General features: G+C 45.4%; 1 protein-coding gene across 1 annotated transcript in view; it reads left to right on the top strand.

Annotated features, from left to right (window-relative positions):
- EEF2K (eukaryotic elongation factor 2 kinase) overlaps positions 1-15,631 on the top strand; it is a 64,674-nt gene extending 49,043 nt beyond the window's left edge. The window contains exons 14-18 of the mRNA XM_058711970.1: positions 1,068-1,202; positions 1,356-1,544; positions 5,998-6,122; positions 10,496-10,674; positions 12,453-15,631. Of these exons, the coding sequence (XP_058567953.1) occupies positions 1,068-1,202; positions 1,356-1,544; positions 5,998-6,122; positions 10,496-10,674; positions 12,453-12,562 (738 nt within the window). The 3' untranslated portion in view covers positions 12,563-15,631. The remainder of the gene's footprint in view (positions 1-1,067; positions 1,203-1,355; positions 1,545-5,997; positions 6,123-10,495; positions 10,675-12,452) is intronic.
- The last annotated feature ends 5,173 nt before the right edge of the window (positions 15,632-20,804 follow it).

The following is a 20,804-nucleotide window of genomic DNA, read 5'->3' as shown; positions in this document are numbered from 1 at the left end:
TGCCTCAGAGAATTCATTCATTTACTCATCAACCACCCAGTGAGACAGGCTAATGTTATTCATCCCCATTTTACATACGAGAAAACAGGGCTCTTAAGCAGCTTTCCCCAGGTCACCCGGCAAGTGTTTCTAACAAGCATCTTAGAAGCTCATTATCATCAGGCAGATGTGGGCAGACCAATCCTCGGGCACCCTTCTCTAGCTGAACCAGAAACACATGTTGAACCTCTCACCCTCTAGTCTTTGTGAGTCTCCCACTTGCCAGGTCCTTCCTCCTACTGTGGTCACATCTCCTCAAAGCCCATCTGCAACCCCAGACTGGCCCCCTGTGGCACCTCCTGCGGGAGCCTTTCCCAGTTGCCCCAGCAGGCTTGACTCTTGCTCCGTCCAGAACACAGAGCATTTACCACGTGGTGTTTACCGATGGTGCAAGGTCTCAACACGGTGTAGAGCAGGGTTGTTTAACCGTGGTGCCATTGACATTCTGACACTCTGGGCTGGGCCCTTCTTTGTCGCGGGGGGTGCCTTGTGCATTGCAGGATGCTTAGTGCACATACATGCACGCAGCTGCCTGGCTCGGTCCTGCAGGGACCTTTGGAAGAGGGTGTCTGTAGCTGGAACATGATGTGTTTTCCAAACCTATTCCCCGAAGCTTCCTGTGGATGCACAGAGGAAAGCGAAGTGGATTTGCTGCAGGGTCTCAAGTCAGACTTTTCTGGCCCATCATGTGGGTCACTGGCCAAGGAGGCAGCTTACGGTCCAACCTCCCCAACCAAACCCTGCTTGATAAACGAGTGGGAAACACTTTGAACTGCTGCAGTCCATTCCACTGGCCTTTGTGTCCTGGTGCTATAATATTCCCTCAGCGCCCGTAAATTGGCAGGATTTGAGGGATTAGAAATGGAGCCGTGTTTGTCCAAGAAAATTTGATACCTTAAGGGTTCGCCCCCTGCATCTTGCCAGCCAGGCTCATGTGGTAGGAGCAACTGACGGCTGGTGGTGGGGCCTGCGTCCCCAGCCCCTCATTCCCTGGCCTGTAAACTTCCGTGCCCGGTTCCCTCTTTCAGGTGTGCGTGGACAAGTGGAATCTCCTCAACCCCTCCCGCCTCCACCTGCCCAGACCTTCCGCCGTGGCCCTGGAAGTGCAAAGGCTTAACGCTCTGGACCTTGAAAAAAAAATCGGGAAGTCCATTCTGGGGAAGGTACGGTGATGCCCGCTTCAGAGCCCTTTTTCCACTGACCCAGAGCCCAGCTCACGCCTCTGCTCCGCTAATCGCTTCCTCCCGCAGGCTGGCTGGGCGGCCCTGGGTGCTTCTGCCCAGGCAGCTGGGCCAACAGCCAAGTCTGTGTGGTAGGTCCATCTGGCCATGGTGCGCTACCACGAGGGCGGGCGCTTCTGCGAGAAGGACGAGGACTGGGACCGCGAGTCGGCCGTCTTCCATCTGGAGCACGCGGCCGACCTGGGCGAGCTGGAGGCCATCGTGGCCCTGGGGCTCATGTGCTCACAGCTGCCCCACCACATCCTGGCCGACGTCTCTCTGAAGGTGAGGGGCGGCAGGGACCTAGTCATGGGTGGGAGGGGTGCTCAGTCATCGTCCTCTCCATCCTGCAGGTTTGTGCATGCCCCGGAAACTTCTGAGCCCCAGTGTGGGGCCAGGCACTTGCAGGTTAGCTGAAACTGGTAGGACTGGGATGTGCCACTGGGGAATGAGTGCAAGGTGACAGTCATGATTCCAGGCAATTATGACATGGCACGATGGGAGAAACAGAAAGTAGTGGTGGAAGCAGATGGGAAGGGCCCTGAGTGGGTTTCACGGGGTCGGTGAAACGCCTAATGGTGGGTTCCATCTGTATCCTTGGTGGTGAGAACAGAGCCCGATGCCCAGTACATATTCAGTGTACATTTGTGGGACGGATGAATGAGGTGACCTCTGAGTTAGGCCTAAAAGCTGAGTGGGAGTGAGCCAGGCAGAGTGTGGGAGGTGAGCTGTCCAGGCAGAGGGGGCAGAGGTGCCAGGATGGTCAGAACTGGAACTTCATTCATTTGCCACTGATGTGAGCAACCTCTTTGCTGAATCAGATAATGGTTTTAACTACTGAAACACAGGGGCACCTGGGTGGTTTAGTTAGTTGGTTAAGCGTCCAACTCTTGGTTTCAGCTCAGGTCATGATCTCATGGTTCATGGATTCAAGCCCCACATGGGGCTCTGCACTGACAGCGTGGAGTCTGCTTGGGATTCTCTCTCTCTCTCTCTCTCTCTCTCTCTCTCTCTCTCTCCCTCTCCCTCCCCCCCTCCCCCTCTCCCTCCCTCCCTCCCTCCCTCTCTCTCTCCCTCTCCCTCCATCCCTCTCTCTGCCCCTCTCCTGCGCACTGTCTCTCAAAATAAACTTAAAATACTGAAAAATGTTTCTTCAATTTCCTGTGCTAGTCACAATGTCATGTTTACAGACGTGACACACTTGTAAGTTTAATCTACATTATGAATGTTTTCTCCGTCCCTTGCTTTCCATCAAGACCATCGAAAAGAACAATCAAAGTCTGATCTGTAGGTGGGCGCCTGCCTGGCTCAGTCAGAAGAGCATGAGACTCTTGATTTCAGGGTCATGAGTTCAAGCCCTGTATTGGGCATTCAAAGCCCCATGTTGAGCGTAGAGCCTACTTAAAAAAAACAAAAAAGAGGGGTGCCTGGGTGGCTCAGTCAGTTGAGCATCCAACTTCTGCTCAGGTCATGATCTCATAGTTGGTGAGTTCAAGCCCCACATCAGGCTCTGTGCTGACAGCTTGGAGCTTGGAGCCTGGAGCCTGGTTCAGATTCTGTGTCTCCCTCTCTCTCTCATGCTCTGTCTCTGTCTCTCAAGAACTAAATAAACATTAAAAGAAAAAAAAATTTTTTTTAAAGCCCTCTGATCTGTACTATTTTCCACTTTCTGTGATGTAAATGTGACTTCGGTGCCATTTTCAAGGCCCCAATACATCATCACTGAATCTGGATTTGGAAAGAAATGTACGGTATTTCTGTTGTACAGATTCAAGAGACCAGTGGTTCTCAACCAGTCATTCTGCTGTTCCTTCTCCAGGGGACCCTTGACAATGCCTGGAGACACTTTTGGTAGTCAAAATATTGGGGTTGCAACTGGCATCTAGTGCATAGAGGCCAGGAATGCTGTTCACCATCCTACCATACACAGGACAGCCCCCACAGCAGAGAACTATTTGGTCCAAAATGTCAGTAGTGCAAGGTTGAGAAACCCAGAAATAGACATAAATAATCTGAAGAATATGGACAACAGTACATCATAGTTAAAATAAGTAGAAAGTCATGAGTTTAAAAAAAAAAAAGTCATGAGTTTTGAGTATTTGTTGCCTTTGTTTTTTTTTCAACATTTTTTTTTTTTATTTATTTTTGGGACAGAGAGAGACAGAGCATGAACGGGGGAGGGGCAGAGAGAGAGGGAGACACAGAATCGGAAACAGGCTCCAGGCTCCGAGCCATCAGCCCAGAGCCTGACGCGGGGCTCGAACTCACGGACCGCGAGATCGTGACCTGGCTGAAGTCGGACGCTTAACCGACTGCGCCACCCAGGCGCCCCATGTTGCCTTTGTTTTTAATATAATTCATTTAATTGGAAGTTTATGTAATTTTTAATAATGACTGTGTTTTACAGTTGGCTTGCAAAATCCCCGATAATTTCATGGTCAGTTCTCCTGAGCCCAGAGAGCCGGCTCCAGCATACTGCTGCCTTTGGCCTGTTCCCCCAGCATCTGCCACAGAGCCTGGCACTCTGTGTCCAGAGAGGACACTCAGAAGGATTTGAGGCCTGAATAAAGTAATCCCAGAGCCCAGCATGAGTGGTGAGGGACCAGGACTGGGGGGAGATCTTCTTGTGACCTCAGGCTGTTTACACAAACCACACTCTGGCAGCTTTGTAAAGGGATTTACAAGCCATTTCAGATTCCTCTCTCACCTGTAAGCCTCTCAAAGGCCTTTCTCCGGAGGATAGACTCTGGCAGCTTTCCCTAGCAGGAGTGTGGGTGGACGGTTAGGACAGGGCAGGCAGGGAGGAAGTAAGCTGTGTCCCAGCAGGCTTATGGCTTAGCAAAAGAAATGATGGGTGTGTACCCTGAGAAGCCGCTATGTGCCCTAGAAACCCCATCACCCACTTTCTCCACTGCCCCCTCCTTTGGGACTTTTGTTTGTTTTCTTACTAATACATGCATGAATTTAGCACATGCTTTTTGAGAGTCTCCAACACTCTGGGCACCATCCTAGGTTCCTGCTCTCATGGAGTAAACTTTTCAAATGGAGAAGGATACAGTACAGATCATAATTAACAAAAATCTTTCCAACAGAATTAAAAATAACTAGCCTTTATTGAGCACCTCCCATGCCAGGCATTGTTCTATTGTGCTGAGGAGAAGATACCAGACGAGGTGATTGAGAGTGACCGGAGGGGCTTCTTGTATTAGGACAGAGTTCTGGCTCCAGAGGAGGCTGAGAAACGTAGCCTGTAGCTAGTCAGCCACGTGGCGCCCAAAATATGGTGGAGGACAATGGATATGGAGACAGCTGGTGGTCCCTGCCACGCTTTTTTTTTTTTTTTTTTTTTATTTTGAAAGAGAGCGTGAGCAGGGGAGGGGCAGAGAGAGAAAGAAAGAATCCCAAACGGGGATTTGTCAGTGCAGAGCCCGCGGTGGGGCTTGATCACAAGAACGCTGAGATCATGACCTGAGCCAAGATCAAGAGGCAGATGCTTGAACAACTGAGCCTCCGAGGTGCCCTCCCCTCCCATACTTCTTGAAGCCTGGTGGTTGAGAAGGGCTGATGTGAGGGTTTTGGCTTTGTCTCTGAGTGGGGATAAGAAGCCATGGGCAGCTTTGATTAAGTAATGTGACCTGACCTGGTCTTTAAAAGCATCCCTCCGGCTGCTGCTATGGGATGGATGTTGGGGGAGCAGAATGGAAGCAGGCGGTGCACTGTCGGTGGGAATGTGAAATGGTGCAGCCACTGTAGCCCCTCCAAAGGCTAAGTAGGAGTTACATGTGACTCGCAATTCCGCTCCTAGCTATCTACCCAAAAGAATAAAAACACACATCCATGTGAAAACTTGTAACAGATGTTCATAGCAGCATTATTCATTATTCAGCCAAAAGGTGGAAACAACCCAAACATCCACCAACTGATGAATAAAATGTGATCTGTCCATACGATGGAATATTATTTGCCATAAAAAGAACAAAGCACCAATCTATTAAAACCTTTATGTGAAGTTAAGCGAGTCACAGTAGACCACGTACTGTATGATTGCATTTATATAAAGTGTCCAGAATAGAGAAATCTCTAGAGACAGAGGGTAGGCTCGTGGTTACTTAGGGCTGGGTGGGATGGGGCAACTGGGACGTGACAGTGAAAGGGTATGGTATTTTGGTTTCTTTTTGGGCTGATGAAAATATTCTGAAATTGATAATGGGATGGTTGCACGTTCTGTGAATGTACTAAAACCCACTGAATTGAGTGCTTTACATGGATGAATTGTATGGCATGTGAAGTATACCTCAATAAAGCTGTTAAAAACTTTTTAAATAAAAAGAAAAGTTAAAAAAAACTTTTTAAAAATAAAAACTTTTAAAAAATGTTTATTTATTATTTTTGAGAGAGAGAGAGAGAGAGAGGGAGAGTGAGCAGGAGAGGGGCAGAGATAGAGGGAGAGACAAAATCCCAAGCAGACACCATGCACTGTCAGTGCAAAGCCTGATGTGAGGCTTGACCACAAACCATGACCTGAGCCGAAATCAGGAGTCGGGATGCTTAACTGACTTAGCTACCCAGGCGCCCCAGAATAAAAACTTTTTAAATAATGGAAGCAAGGAGCCCTATTGGAGGCAAGAGATGATGTGGCTGTCTGGAGGAATCAGAGCAGTGAGCAAGACTGGGCTAAGCTTCCATTCCTCCCTGCCTCATTTCCGTTTCTCTCCCCCTCTTTGGTCTGTATTGACAGGAAACAGAAGAGAATAGAACTAAAGGATTCGATTACTTACTGAAGGCAGCTGAAGCTGGCGACAGACAGTCCATGATCCTGGTGGCTCGGGCTTTTGACACTGGCCAGAACCTCAGCCCAGACAGGTACCGTGGCTGTAGCTCAAGTGGAGCTGGTGGGAACCTGGGCCACAGGCGGGGACTTCCCCCTCAGTATCAGCACAGACCCAGGTTCCAGGCTCAGCTCCCCCGGTCCCAGTCCCCTACTGTGGACAAGTTATTTCACTTGTGGACAAGTGATCTCAGTGTCTTCATTGTGTGAAATGGGGATAATTATATAACCTGCATTCCAGGGTGGTTATGTGAGGGTTCATTGACATGATGCCTGTAATCCTCCCCGAGCCTGGCAGATAAAGCAGGGACATCCCAGCCATTCTGCCAAGAGATTTGCTTTAGGTCCAGAGTGGTTGTCCCTAGATGTTAGGATTATGGGTGACTTTAGTTTCCTCTTTCTACTTTTATTTTTGTGATGTTTATTTTGTGATGTTGAGAGCAGGGAAGGAAGCAAGATCCCATGGAGATTCAGGCCTGGTGTGAGTTTCCAGAGTGACTCTGAGTCTCCTGAAGGCTCCCCCGCTGCAGGTGCCAGCACTTTCCCAGCTGTCCCTCTGGCTGTGGTGCCAAGACTGGTTTCTGCAGCAGAGGGCAGGAGGCGTGGCCCCGCTTCATCTCCTCTCCTTGGCTTAGCCAGTGGGAAGTCCCAGAAGTCCCAACAGTGGAGATCCTTTGAAGGAATTCAACTCGTAATGCGACCCCTTGCTCAGCCTCTGGCTCCCACTGGATCTCAGCTGTTCCTGCTGTCCTCAGGGGCCCGTGGCTTTCTAGATGGGAACAGGATGGGCACTATGATTATCTAAACCTGCAGGGTTGGAGCAGCCTGGAAGTTTCTTCCTCTTTGGGTCGAGGTCTCATCTTTTCTCCCTGGGTTTAAGGAAGGTCAGGACTGTGGCTGCATCGTATCAAGCTCTCGGTGTCTAAAATGTCTCCATTTGTGACATCTCACCTCTACTACATATCATGCGTCCACAATTTTATCAGATACCTAGTGTGACAATCACGTCCCCTTCTTTTTCGACTGTACCTTCGTATCTGTGATTTTGAGAGATCTGAGATCTGTGATCTCACTGAGAACAAGAACTGGGGGTCTCCTGCATCTCTATAATCCCAGCGCTTAGCACAAGGCCTGGCTTACTAATTGTTTGAATAAACGAACCCACACTTCTCTCAGACACAGACAGGAGGTGTTTTTAGCCCCATTGTACAGATGAGTAAACTGTAGTTCTGAGAAGTGAAGGGACTTGGCCAAGGTCAGGTAGCTAGTAAGTGGCAGAGCCAAATCTTAGGTCTTGTCCCCTCTCCTCCAATGTACTGTGTACTGGCTTGCTTCTCAGATTCAGAACTATACTGGCATAGAGAGAGGTGGAAGAAAAGAAAGAAAGAAAGAAAGAAAGAAAGAAAGAAAGAAAGAAAGAAAGAAAGAAAGAAAGAAAGAAAGAAAGAAAGAAAGAAAGAAAGGGAAAGAAAAGAGGGAGGAAGAAGCAAAGGGAGGGAGGAAGGAAGGAAGAAAGAGAAAAAGAAAGAAAGAAAGAAAGAAAAAAGAAGGAAGGGAAGGAAGGAAGGAAAGAGGGAGAAAGAAAGAAAGAAAGAGAAAGAAAGAGGGGAGGGGAGACAAAGAAAAAGGCAAAGACAAGACATGCTTATGTCAGGTCAAATGCCAATGTATATGGTGCCCATTGATTGCATGGTGGGAGGGGGCTGGAGCTGGGCATTGAATATTTGTATCTGAGGTCCTTAAGAAATCTTTGTGTGTTTTCTCTTCATGCCTTTTATTTACTTTTTATCTGAGATGGCAGTTGTTTTGATTTGTAAGAATTTAAAACACTTTTTTTTCATGTTTATGAATTTTTGAGGGACAGAGACAGCGGGAGTGGGGGAGGGGCAGAGAGACAAGGAGACACAGAATTCGAAACAGACTCCATCTAGGCTCTGAACTGTCGACACAGAGCCCGACACGGGGCTCAAACTCACGAGGTGTGAGATTGTGACCTGAGCCGAAGTCAGACACTTAACCAACTGAGCCACCCAGGTGTCCCTGATTTGTAAGAATTTTTTAACATTAAGGCTATCAACTCTGAGGCATATACTTCTTTTTTAAAAAATTATTTTTGAAGATGGCTGTCATCAGCGTGAGGGAGGGGAGTGGCACATGTTCCACACAGTGTGACCATTGTTACTGGGTTTGGGGCAACTGGTTTTTAATATTTATGTAGTTAAATCTGTCAACATTTGCTTTTATAGCTTCTGCCATAGTCATTTTCTTATTCTTCTTCCTCATTCCAAGCAGTTCCAGCCTCTTCCATTCACAGACTATTAATTAAGGGCCAGCTCTGGGTAAGGCAGGGCCCGATATAGGCCCACATTTACATGTAAGGGGTTTCAACTTTCTCAGAAGTTACCATTTATTTTTTTTAATGTTTGTTTATTTTGAGAGGGAGAGAGAGAGCTCACACAAGAGAGTGTGAGTGGAGGAGGGGTGGAGAGAGGGAGAGAGAGAGAATCCCATGCAGGCTCCATGCTATCAGTGCAGAGCCCAACACAGGACTCAAACTCACGAACCGTGAGATTATGACCTGACCCAAAATCAAGAGTCAGACACTTAACCGATTGAGCCACCCAGGCACCCCAGAAGTTGCCATTTAATATGGAAGGAAAATCATTGGCGATTCCAAGGCAAGGTGGGCACCCTAATTTCGGGGTGTAGGGTGTGGTGGGAGGCGGGCAGGGAGAGATTAGGCCTGTCCTCCTCTTTCCTGTTTAATGCTTTTGGGGCAGTTCTGCTTTGCCGTTCTGGACCAGGGAGGGTCAAAGCTGAGAAAGGTGAGATGATGTAGTTTAGTGGCCTCAGTCCACTGTTCAAACCCTAGTTTGTCAGGTCACCAAGAATTTTCAAATGATTTCCCCTTTTTATGAAATAAAATGGAATCAATGTTATCTCCTGAACGCCATCCCAGCCAGCCACTTGTTTACGTTTATTCATTCAACAGACATTTAGGAAGGCTGAGCTATTTGCCGAGCCCTGGGAATGCCGCAGCGGACACAACAAAGTCCCTGCCTTCTTGGAGCTTGTGTTTTAGCCAAGGGAAGCCATAATAAGCAACTGAGTAAGTCAACAGGAGAATTACGGGATTATATGATCGAGGTCATTGTAGGAAATAGAGTGTTTGGGATGGTGTCTCCCAAGAGGTAACATTGGGTGGATGAGGAGCCAGGCATGGAAAGACTTGAAGAAAGAGCGCTCAAGCGGAGGGAGCAGCAGGGGCAGAGGCCAAACAGCAGACAGAGTCTGGCACGTTCTGGGAAGAGAAAGTGGCTCAGCCAGTCTGGCGTGGGGGAGGTTAATGGGCTCTAAGATAGGGGTGGAGCTAGGATCGGGTAGGGCCTCAGAGGAGAGGCCAGCCAGTCATTGGAGCTGTTATTCCTGGCACATTTCACGAGACCCATAGACTTTCTTATCTGCGTCTCTCTTTGCTCTTTCCTGATATGCTATAAATAGTTACTCACATGCTTCCTATTGTGCAGTTAGTACACCCCAAGAAAGAGCCCGCTGCCCTGTTTGCTTTGTATTTTATGTTCAGATTTGGTTGGAACCTGTGTATGCCCTTGGTGGCTTGGCCTTTTGTAGTAGGGAGAAAGAGTTGAGGGTGGAGGGGCAGAGCCAGAGAAAAGCCGGATATTCTGGGGAGAGCCCGGAGTTGTGCTGGAGGAGCACCAGAGCTGGCCAGCACAGGCAGAGGATAAGATGCGGCTGAGTGACTGCTGTTAGCTTGGATGGTTCTGGAGGCCTTGAGAAAGGGTCCTCCACCCACTGCCTCTCCTACTCAAGTCATAGAGCAGACTGGCTGGGTACCAGCTGCTGCTAATGCTAGCCCGTAGTGTGATTCTGTACAAACTAGAAATATGCCCCTTCCTCAAAATACTCTACATCATCTGTTGGAAATTGTGTAATACATATACCAATTTTTTTAAATGTTTATTTATTTATTTTGAGAGAGAATATACCATGGAGGTGAGTGGGGGAGGGGCTGAGAGAGAGAGAGAGAGACAGACACAGAGAGAGAGAAAGAATCCCAAGCAGGTTCCTTGCTGTCAGCAAAGAGCCCAACTCGGGGCTTGATCATGACCTGAGCCATATCAAGAGTCAGATGCTTAACCAACTGAACCACCCAGGTACCCTGGGTAATATACCAATTTTGCTAGGGAAAGCTACTTGACTACTGTCTTAATATCTAAACCTACAATGTGAATGATACCCCTTAGATGTGGTAGCACTGGGTACCATGGGTCATGAATCATAGGTGGTGGCCCCACTGGGATCCCTGACTTGCCTTTCCTGCTGATGGGTCTCCTCCTTCTGCCCATTGCCATGGTACCTCCAACTTTTCCTTTGTATCTCCTGGAAGGTCCCGAGACTGGCCAGAGGCTCTGCACTGGTACAACACTGCCCTGGAGATGACAGACTGTGATGAGGGCGGGGAGTATGATGGGATGCAAGATGAGCCTCGATACACGCTGCTGGCCAGGGAGGCTGAGATGCTGTTTACTGGTGGCTGTGGGCTGGAGAAGGACCCGCAGAGATCAGGTAGGGCCTGGCTGACCTGCCCCTGGTATGGAACAGGGAGGGACATAATTCCTGTCTCAGTGGGAATTATGGCAGAGGCAAGACTGAATCTCTTCTTTTTTTTTTTTTTTTTTTTTTCCAGTTTTTATTTATTTACTTGAAGAGAAAGAGAGTGAGGGGAGGGGGGAAGGGCAGAGGGAGGAGGAGAGAGAGAATCCCAAGCTGTCAGCACAGAGCCTGACTCAGGATTCGATCCCATGGATCCCGAGATCATGACCTGAGCCGGAATCAAGAATCAGACGCTTAACCAACTGAGCCAACCAGGTGCCCTAAGACAGTCTCTTCTTTCACTGGAGGGGAGAAAGAGACATACCAGCCCTGTGTGACAGGCTGGATACCCATATGGTGCTGGTTTAGGAAGGGGCTTTATGGAGCTGGGATGCAAATGAACATTTTTATTTTAATGGTTATATATTAGGAGTTTGGTATTTTTGCAATTTTAAAAATTGAACTGACATTTTCATTACACAACAGTCACCATTTTTAAGTGCATGGGTCAGTGGTTTTTAGTATATTCATCATGTTGTGCAACCATCACCACTATCTAATTCCAGAACATTTTCAGTACACCAAAAAGAAACCTGGTACTGGTTAGCAGTCAGTCCCTATTTCCCCCTTCCTCTGTCCTGGCTACTACTAACCTATTCTCTGTCTTTATGGATTTACCTGTTCTGGATGTTTCATATCAATGTAATCATACAATATGTGGTCTTTTGTGTCTAGCTTCTTTCACTTAGCATCTTGTTTTGAAGGTTCATCCATATTGTAGCAGGTATCAGTACGTCATTCCTTTTTATTACCAAATAATATCCCATTGTATAGATACACCACATTTTGTTTATACATTCATCAGTTGATGTGCACACTATATATATATTTTTTTCTGTTACATAATAAGCATACTGAACTCCTGATTTCATAGGATGAGCCTATATTTAAAAGTTTAAAGTTTTTTTAAGATGTGTGAAAAAAAAAACGAAGCCAATAAGGGGTACGTGGGTAGCTCAGCTGGTTAGGCCTCTGGCTCTTGATTTCAGCTCAGGTCATGATCTCACCAGTTGTGGGTTCAAGTCCCACATTGGCCCCTGCTCTGACAGCATGGAGCCTGCTTGGGGTTCTTTCTCTCCCTCTCTCTCTGCCCCTTCCTATTCTATCCGTCTCTCTCTCTCTCTCAAAATAAATAAACTTAAAAAAAAAAAAAAACTAAGCAAATAATAATGCAATTCTAAAATCCCTCATTTGAAATTTCTAAATCCAAAAAACTCTGAAAACCAAGTGTTTTTGTACACTTTGCACAAATTTTCTTGGAAGCAAAAACCTCTCCAGAACTGACATGAAACTGTTAATAATCTTTATTTCTTCTATTTATTTCTTCCACTTTCATGCATTCCCTAATTAGGCCTGTAAAAATCCTCCCCCTGATTCTCATGGGATCAAATGGAATCACCCCCTCACCCTTAAGCCAATCACTGAGCTCATTGAGATGGTTTACTCTGATTGGCTATGCCTAAGTCTGGATGTCTGATTGGCTATGTTTAAGTCCCTAAGGCCAGGTGGGAATTGGGAGAGAGTGTTCTGATTGGCTAGGCTTGAATCACCTGCCCACTCAGGTCAGGAAGAAGTCATTTGGGTTCTTAAAGAAATCTTAGGGTACTGTTCCCCGGGAGGGGTCTGGGTCATAGGGCTGGCAAAAACAACAGGTGGTTCACCTCTTTGTGCCCCACTTTGCTCTCCTTCAGGCGACTTGTACACACAGGCAGCCGAGGCAGCGATGGAAGCCATGAAGGGCCGGCTGGCCAACCAGTACTACCAGAAGGCGGAGGAAGCCTGGGCCCAGATGGAGGAATAGCTTGCCAGGAAAATCACTGCCGTCCAGTCCCAAGCCAAAGGGCTAAGCGCAGGGAGGGGAGGGGGAAGACTTATCATTCAGGGGTTTTTTTGGCGGGGGTAAGGGGCAAGTATTTTTAGTGTATTGTAAATCAACTTTTGTATTTCGTTTTTTGACTCTTGAACGGGTCTTTGCTATTAGCAGAGACACTACAGCTGTCCCTTAGGGCAGCATCTTGGGGAGTGGGGATCGAGAAAGCAGCCTAATGAACCAACATATCGTTTTGAGCTGCTTCTTCTGTTTTTTCTTTTTTGGTCATGAGATGTAAGAAAGTGCTTTTTGCTGCCATTAATGAAAACTATTTGGGCTTTGCTCACCAGCTTTTTCAGGCTGTACTGAAATGAAATCTTGGGCCCACAGAATTTGTTTCCTGAGTTGTGATGGGGAGGGTAGAGCTGCACATTAACTTTTCCCAGGGTGTATCTTATCATGACTTAGTGCAAAGCCTTATTTCAGAGCATTTGGATGCATGCATGGCATTGTTCTGTGGATGTAAGATTGCACAGTATCAGGCCCCCTTCTGCTGTGGGCGAAGGCCTGCACGCTGGTTGTTGGCTTATCTTTTAATTTCCTTCCCGAATGCAACTGATTTTCTGGAATACAAATTCCATTTTTCAGCATGCTTTCTAGAGTGGGCTTTATAAAACAGGTTTGATTTTTGTATGCACACATTTACTACCTCTAACTTCTCCATCAGCTAGTGTGGGAGAGGGTGCGCCTCAAACCTTTTACATGTAAGGTCAGCAATTTGGAACTGGAGCCTTTACTCCAAGCAGATATATACTCCGCATCTCAGTGGCAGCATCCACAGTGTACCTGAAGTATCCGTATACAGTGTTCCTCTGTGTTTTCTTAGCATCTGACGTTTATATGTAGAATCTGTTCCCCAGGCCCTCTCTTTGGTATTTTCTGCTTGAAACTGGGCTCATTTTCTTATAAATTGCAGCCGTACTATTTCAGCCACAGCCCCTTGAGATTTATCTTGGATGTTTGAGAATGAGAGGGCAAGAACTATAAACACTCATTAATTCCAGTAGTTTCCCCAGGGTGAGGCTGTGGCTCTCTGTCTTTAATGAGCTTTCCCTTTAAAAGGAGTAAGATTTAATATCGGTATGATTTCAGTTGGTGTATCAAATAGCAAAGAAAACACACTGCTTTGATCAAGCCCAAGTGCTAAAGCAGCCTCTCTCCCTTTGTTTAAAAAGGGAAACATAAAAATAAAAAAACAGAATGTGACATACAAACCATTCTTATCTGTCTATTGAAACAAGTCTTTCAACACAGTACTGTTAAGTGCTGTGGGGTTGTGAACCTCTGCAGCTGTTGGGTTCCAAAGTTCAGAGTGTGCCCTAAGGGAAAAAATCAAGTAGATTCAGGATGACCCTTGGAAAAATCCTTTAGACTACCTGTAAATTCCAGTATCCCTCATGTGTATGGATACACCACAACCAGCTTCCTTTACAAGTTGGGAGTATTCACCCTTTTTTTCATTTGCACCAGACCAAGAAGTTGGCTTGCATTAGGTTTTTTGTTTGTGTGTTTTAAACCAGTGTGTAGAGTTAAATTGCACGTGGTAAACGTTAAGTGGAAAGCAACTTTATTGTGACTTGTCTCTTACCTCTGTTAAACAGCCAGATAGTAAATACTTTAGGCTTTGTAGGTCATATGATCTCTGTTGTAACTACTCACCCCTGCTGTAGTGAAGAAACACCTATGAGCAGTACCTAAATGAATGAGCTTGGCTGATGTTCCAAGAAAACTTTATTTACAAAAACAGCCTGCCTGGGCAGTAGTTTGCCGACTCTGGCACTAATCCTTGACTAAGAGTTATATAGTATGCCCTGAAGGTAAAAGCTATCTCAACTTTCCAACTTTGAGTGCTCAAAAACACAGGTTGTTGGCACAGAATAGGCCCCAGTAAATGTGTGAGCAAATGGAGAGTCATCCCTAGTCACAGCACCTGATCTGTGGCTCTGGTTCTTCCAACCAGTTAATGATTTGTCGTCTGAATTGGCTTGAACTGTCACTCCTCCGCTTCCACCCACCCACCTCCATGGCCTTAACTCAGCCAGCTTCTCTTCCAAAAGGCTGGATGTATAGCTAAGCATATGCTTATTAAGGACTGGGGAGAGTAAAATGATCTGCAAGATGCTGAGATCCTTCTGGGCCAGTAGGAGGACTTATTCCACATTTAAAACCTGGTTTTGTGCCTTCTAAAGCTGGTTAAGGGCTTTTTTTTTTTTTCCCCTCACAAATTATGGGCATACAAAAACAAAAGACAAGCCCAGGACATTCCAGCCCAATTGGGAAGTCATCAGAGAGCATCTTGAAGTACAAGAAGCCGTTGAAGGTCCAGGAGATTAACAGAGTCTGTGATATAATCCCATATCTCTAACCGTAGATGGAGAAACCAAGTTTCCAAAAGGTAGACTCTCACAGTGGACCCAGCTGGTTAGTAGCTAGCTGCAGCTAGGATTTGAAAGCTGCTGTTATTTAGAGGATCCTGGGAATGAAATTTAAAATTAGACTAGAATGTAATATCCCTTCAGTTTTGCTGTAGGTTGTTTGTTTTTTTTAAGCAGGCTTTATGGATGTAAGAAGGAAAAAAAAAAAAAATGCCACACCCCAGTGCATCTGAATATCCCTTCCCTTCCCCTCACCTGAGGCACTGTGGAAATTTATCATCAAATGCAAACTTGGGGATCCAAGCCAGGTAAATTACCTTTGTTCCTATTTCAGTGATTTCTTTTCCTTTCATCCCAGCACATTTGTCTGCAGTACTAGACATGATTTACAAATCAAATGTTTACAAAGGTACATGCAGCTTGTGTGGGGGGAAAGGAGACAAAATATGCATAATCTCTGCGTGGATTTGTCCCTGTTACTCCTGTTTCTAGTCTCAAGGTAACTATTTAACCTAGCAAAGGTAGACACTGGGTAGGATCCAAAGAAGTGGCTTGTGTCATCAATTTACTTTTGCATATGTATTAAGTTCCATTTTGTCTGTTCAAATAAAGTGGTTTCTTTCTTTCCGGTCTCAAATTCAAATGTCTCCTAGTAACAAGGAATGCAGTGGCTGCCTGGAGGGCTCAGGCCCCATCTCAAAGGAGCAGCTGTGATTCAGCTCCAAATGATGATCACCATGGGAAGTGTGGGCCCAATGTCGCCCCATTTTCCATTTTTTCTATGGCTGCTGAAATTGGATTTGTTAATGCAAGGTCACCTAATTTTTAATATTTCTAATAAATTCTAATTTTCTAAAAAAATGTGTCTAGATTTTAGATTTGGCCCATATGTTGTCCTTTTGCTTTAAAGTATGTGAACCTGGTTTTTTTTTTTTTTTCCTGATTTTTCTTATCCATAAAACAGAAAGAATAATCTTTACATTTCAGAGTGATCATTAGCCTCAGAGGAGATAATGCATGTTAAAGATGCTATGTGATCCAAAACTTAAGAAAATCTTGGTCACTGGTAGGATCATTTGGTTTCAAACTAATGCGTTTTTAACTTTAAGAAATTTGAACTGGGGCGCCTGGGTGGCTCAGTCGGTTAAGCGTCCAACTTCGGCTCAGGTCATGATCTCACGGTTCATGAGTTCAGGCCCCGCTCTGAATTCAGGCTCATGAGTTCAGGCTCTGTGCTGACAGCTCAGGGCCTGGAGCCTGCTTCTGATTCTGTGTCTCCCTCCCCTCAGCTCCTCCCCTGCTCACACTCTGTCTCTCTCTCAAAAATAAATAAAGATTAAAAAAAAAAAATTTAAAAAAACCCTGAACTCATGCCTAGTAGATTAAAGTCACACACTTAGGTCCATTTGTTCCTGAGTCCCCACTAAAATGATAGGAAAGAGATTTTCTTCTTTTTTTGTTTTAATTTTATTTTTCAAAAATGTTTTATTTATTTTGAGAGAGAGTGCAAGCAGGGAAGGGGCAGAGGGCAGAGAGAGGAGGACTGAGGATTCAAAGCAGGCTCCGTGCTGACAGCAGTGAGCCCCATGTGGGGCTGGAATCCACAAACTGGGAGATCATGACTTGAGCCAAAGTCAGACGCTCAACCAACTGAGCCACCCAGACACCCCAGGAAAGGGATTTTTTTTTAATGGCATAAGCCAGTGAGTCTGGAAAGCAAAGGGACTGTAATTGAATTAGCGTGTAGAACCCTGCTGCCCCCACGGGCTGAGAAATTGGCACCAGGAACCTCTGGAAGGGGCAAGGGGAAATAAAATGGGGCTAAAATAGAGGGTCAGTTGGAAGACTTAAAGTATCAAACTGCTAGACCAGCTCACCTCCCCTGTGTAGCCAACCAGCTGCCTGTCACCCTGCAGAAACCTGGGGTGCCAGGTGTGGTAGCATCTGGTTCTCTACAGAAAAGAGGGTTAAGTGGAAGTTTCCATATTGGAGGTAGAAGCTTCACTAGCCCCCTTTCCCCCTCTATGCTCCCAGGCACTGGCCACCTGACTGACACTCCTGGCAGAAGGCAGACCATTGGAGAAATCTCTATGGAATCTGAGATGAACTACTCCTAGGTACTTGCTCCTAATGAAGCAGGCTAGAGGGGAGCACCTCGTGGGAGAGCCCACAGCCACCAGGCCCCATCCACATCCACAGGAATTCCCAAACTATTCAGCCAGCCAAAGATCCATATGTAAGGATCCATAAGCATTTCATACAAAAGACACCAGAACAAACCAACAGAAGAAACCATCTTGGAGGAAACAACGTGCAGGAAGAAGGAAACCTTAAGAGACAAAAAACTATTATTCATTTCCTTAGATAAGATATTGCAGGGGTGCCTGGCTGCCTCAGTCAGTGGAGTACGTGTGACTCTTAATCAGGGTTGTGGCTTCGAGGCCTGCGTTGGGTGTAGAGATTACTTAAAAATAAAATCTTGAAAAGAAAAAGATAATTGCATCCACAAAAAAAGCAGGTGCATTTCTAAAAATTCACACAATAGGAGCACCTGGGTGGCTCAGTCAGTTAAGCGTCCGACTTCGGCTCAGGTCATGATCTCATGGTTCACAAGTTCAAGCCCCATGTGGGGCTCTGCTGACAGCTCAGTGCCTGGAATCTGCTTTGGATTCTGTGTCTCCCCCTCTCTCTGCCACTCCCCCACTTGTACTCTGTCTCTCTCTCAAAAATGAATAAACATTACGAAAATAAAAATTCACACAACCAAAGAGCTCTTGTAAATTAAGTATACTCTTACAGAAATTAGTAACTTAATAAAAGAATTGGAAAATAATGGACATCTCCCAAGAAGTGGAATAAAAACAACAAAAAGGATGGAAAAAGTGAGAAAATACTGGAAGTCAGAGGAACAAAGTGAGCTGTACAACTGTTTTACAATGGAACACTTAAAATTGTCATCACTTTTGCTTTGTGGAGAAATTAGCTAAGGACAGCCCAAGATTATATGTGTGTAGTTTTTTGTTTCCTTTTTAAGATTTTTAAGTAATCTCTACACCCAACATAGGGCTCAAACTTACAACCCCATGATCCAGAATTACGTGCTGTACTGACTGAGCCAGCCAGGTGCCCCTGTGTGTATACTTTTTTAATGATCTTTTCCTTGACCATTTAAAATTTGGGATCAGAATTCTAAGACCTTAATTTCATAGATAAGATTTTCAAATAGGCTTTTCATAGAAATTGAACTTGCATCTAGATATAGTTGTCACTTTTACTAAATTATATTTGCCACGTGTTGATTCAAATTTAAAGAAGCAGGGTGCCTGGGTGGCTTGCATCCAGTTGGTTAAGCATCCAACTTTGGCTTAGGTCATGATCTCATCATCCATGAGTTCGAGCTCTGTGTGGAGCTCTGTGCTGGAGCCTGCTTGGGGTTCTGTGTCTTCCTCTCTCTCTGCCCTTCCCCCCCCTCATGTACTGTCTGTCTCTCAAAAATGAATAAACATTAAAAAATAATAAGAATAAAATAAAATTTAAAGAAGTGAGGGCCGCCTAGGTGGCTCAGTTGGTTAAGCATTGGACTCTTGATTTCAGCTCATGTCATGATTTCACTGTTTGTGAATTTGACCCCAGTTGGGCTCTGTGCTGATGGTGTGGAGCCTGCTTAGGATTCTCACCTTCTCCCTCTCTCTTTGTCCTGCTCGCATGTGCTCTTTGTCTCTCTCTCTCTCTCTCAAAAGAAATAAGCTTAAAAAAAATAAAATTGAAGGGAGTGAACTCAGCAGTAAGCAAATACTTTTCCTGTAACACAGTGAAGGTTCCAGAGGTTCGGTTTCTTTCCTTCTACCTTGACATACTTATAAGTGTTTCACATCCCCAAAGGGAGCTCATTAAGTCTGGTTAGGACCTGGTCTGTTGTTTTGTTTCGTTGGTTGGTTTTGGTTTTTTTACAAGCCATTTGAAGCATCCACTTGTTTTTCTTCCTCCACACTTCTTCTTTCTGACTTAATGAGCATTTTTACTTTTCCCAGTTATAAACTAAATTCTAGAGAATTGGAGCACTTAATATTAAGTAGTAACTGTTGGAAAAAAAGAAGTGTAATTGTCTTAAAAGAAATTAAAAAAAAAAAGTCTAGGGGCCTAAATTAAGAGTTTGAGAAAGTAGAGGGGAAAGACTCTTTAAAAAATCAAGAAAAGTTCTGAGAACTGCAGGATGTGTGTTTTCCAGAATAATAGGGCCCATGACTACCTAACACAATGGATAAGGTTAGACCTATGCCAAGATTCATCTTCATGAAATTTCAGAACACTGTGGATAAAGGATCCTGGAAGCTTCCAGAGGGAAAGAATCAGTTTCATACAAAAGACTGAGAATCAGAATGACATCAAACATCATCTTAACAGTAACATTGGAAGTTGGAAGATGATGCCTTCTAAATTCTGGGGAAAATGCTCTTAACCTACACTCATATGTCCAACTATCAATCAAGTATAAGGGTAGAATAAAGACATTTTCAGACCTACAAATTTTCAAAAAATTCATCTTTCATGTACGCTTTCTCCAGAAGACACTGGAGGATTTGCTCTCTCAAAGGAAGGCTAGCGTGTGTGGAAATAACAAGAAATGCATGGGGTCCGGCACTATATTGAGGCGAAATCACACCCTGAAGCGTGTGGGATGATCCCAACATGGTGGGCTTGCCCTAAACTTAAAGAGTTTACAGCCCTGTGGGGGCACGTGGCCTGCTCAGTCAGTAGAACATGCAAATATTTTTTTTTTTTTAATGTTTTCTAATGTTTATTTTAGAGAGAGAGAGAGAGCAAGCAGGGGAGGGGCAGAGAGAGAGAGAGAGGGAGACACAGTATCCGAGGCAGGCTACAGGCTCCCAGTTGTCAGCACAGAGCCCAACACAGGGCTCCAACCCACAAACCGCGAGATCATGACCTGAGCCGAAGTCTGCCGCTCAAGCTACTGAGCCACCCAGGCGTGCCAGAACGTGCAACTCGTGATGTCAGGGGTCCTGAGTTTCAGCCCCATGCTGGGAATAGTTTGCTGGGGGGAAAAAAAAATTTTTTTAAAAGTTTATAGGCTTGACGAGGGAGAAATGTCTTCAAGAAGCTGAAGCGATAGACTGCCTTATATGTCTGTGTGGCAAGGATGGACAATCTGAAGTTGAGTTAGGTATGAATCCATAGAAACTAGACACATTTTTTTCATAAGATGATTGTTAACTATAAACATTTTCCAGAAAAGGAAAAATAACAGTTGAGTGTATGGCTAAGCTTGAGCTTAGTGCATGGCATTTACTAATTACTGCACAAATGATATCACAATATGAATATTTGGAGGGCTGGGATCAGGGAGTGTTTGTGATAGTGGAATTAGGGATGGTTAGAGTTCAATTCTTACCTTCCTTGGTAAGAAACCAGTCAGGAATGCCTAAAACAGGGGTGGGGGAGTGGGGAAACGATGTAAGTATGTTGTTTAGACATTTGGAGATAAACATCAGAAGAATCAGCTGAAAGTTGAAAGTGGTTGCCTGGGATGGAAGGGGGAGGCAGGCATACAGCTGATTTTGATAACAAGCCTTATAGAATTGATATACACACGCATGGCTTTGATTCAATTAAAGTAAGAATTTAAAATATACTAAGTTGGGGCACCTGGGTGGCTCAGTTGGTTGAGCATCTGACTCTTGATATCAGCTCAGATAATGATTAAATGGTTTGTGGGATCGAGCCCTGAGTAGGGCTCTGCGCTGACAGCAAGAGCCTGCCTGGGAGTCTCTCAATCTCTC

This window comes from Neofelis nebulosa, chromosome 18, assembly GCF_028018385.1.
Source record: "Neofelis nebulosa isolate mNeoNeb1 chromosome 18, mNeoNeb1.pri, whole genome shotgun sequence".
NCBI classification, from domain to species: Eukaryota; Metazoa; Chordata; class Mammalia; order Carnivora; family Felidae; genus Neofelis; species Neofelis nebulosa.
Note: the sequence above shows the minus strand (reverse complement) of the source record. Positions and strands in the feature narration are given on the sequence as shown.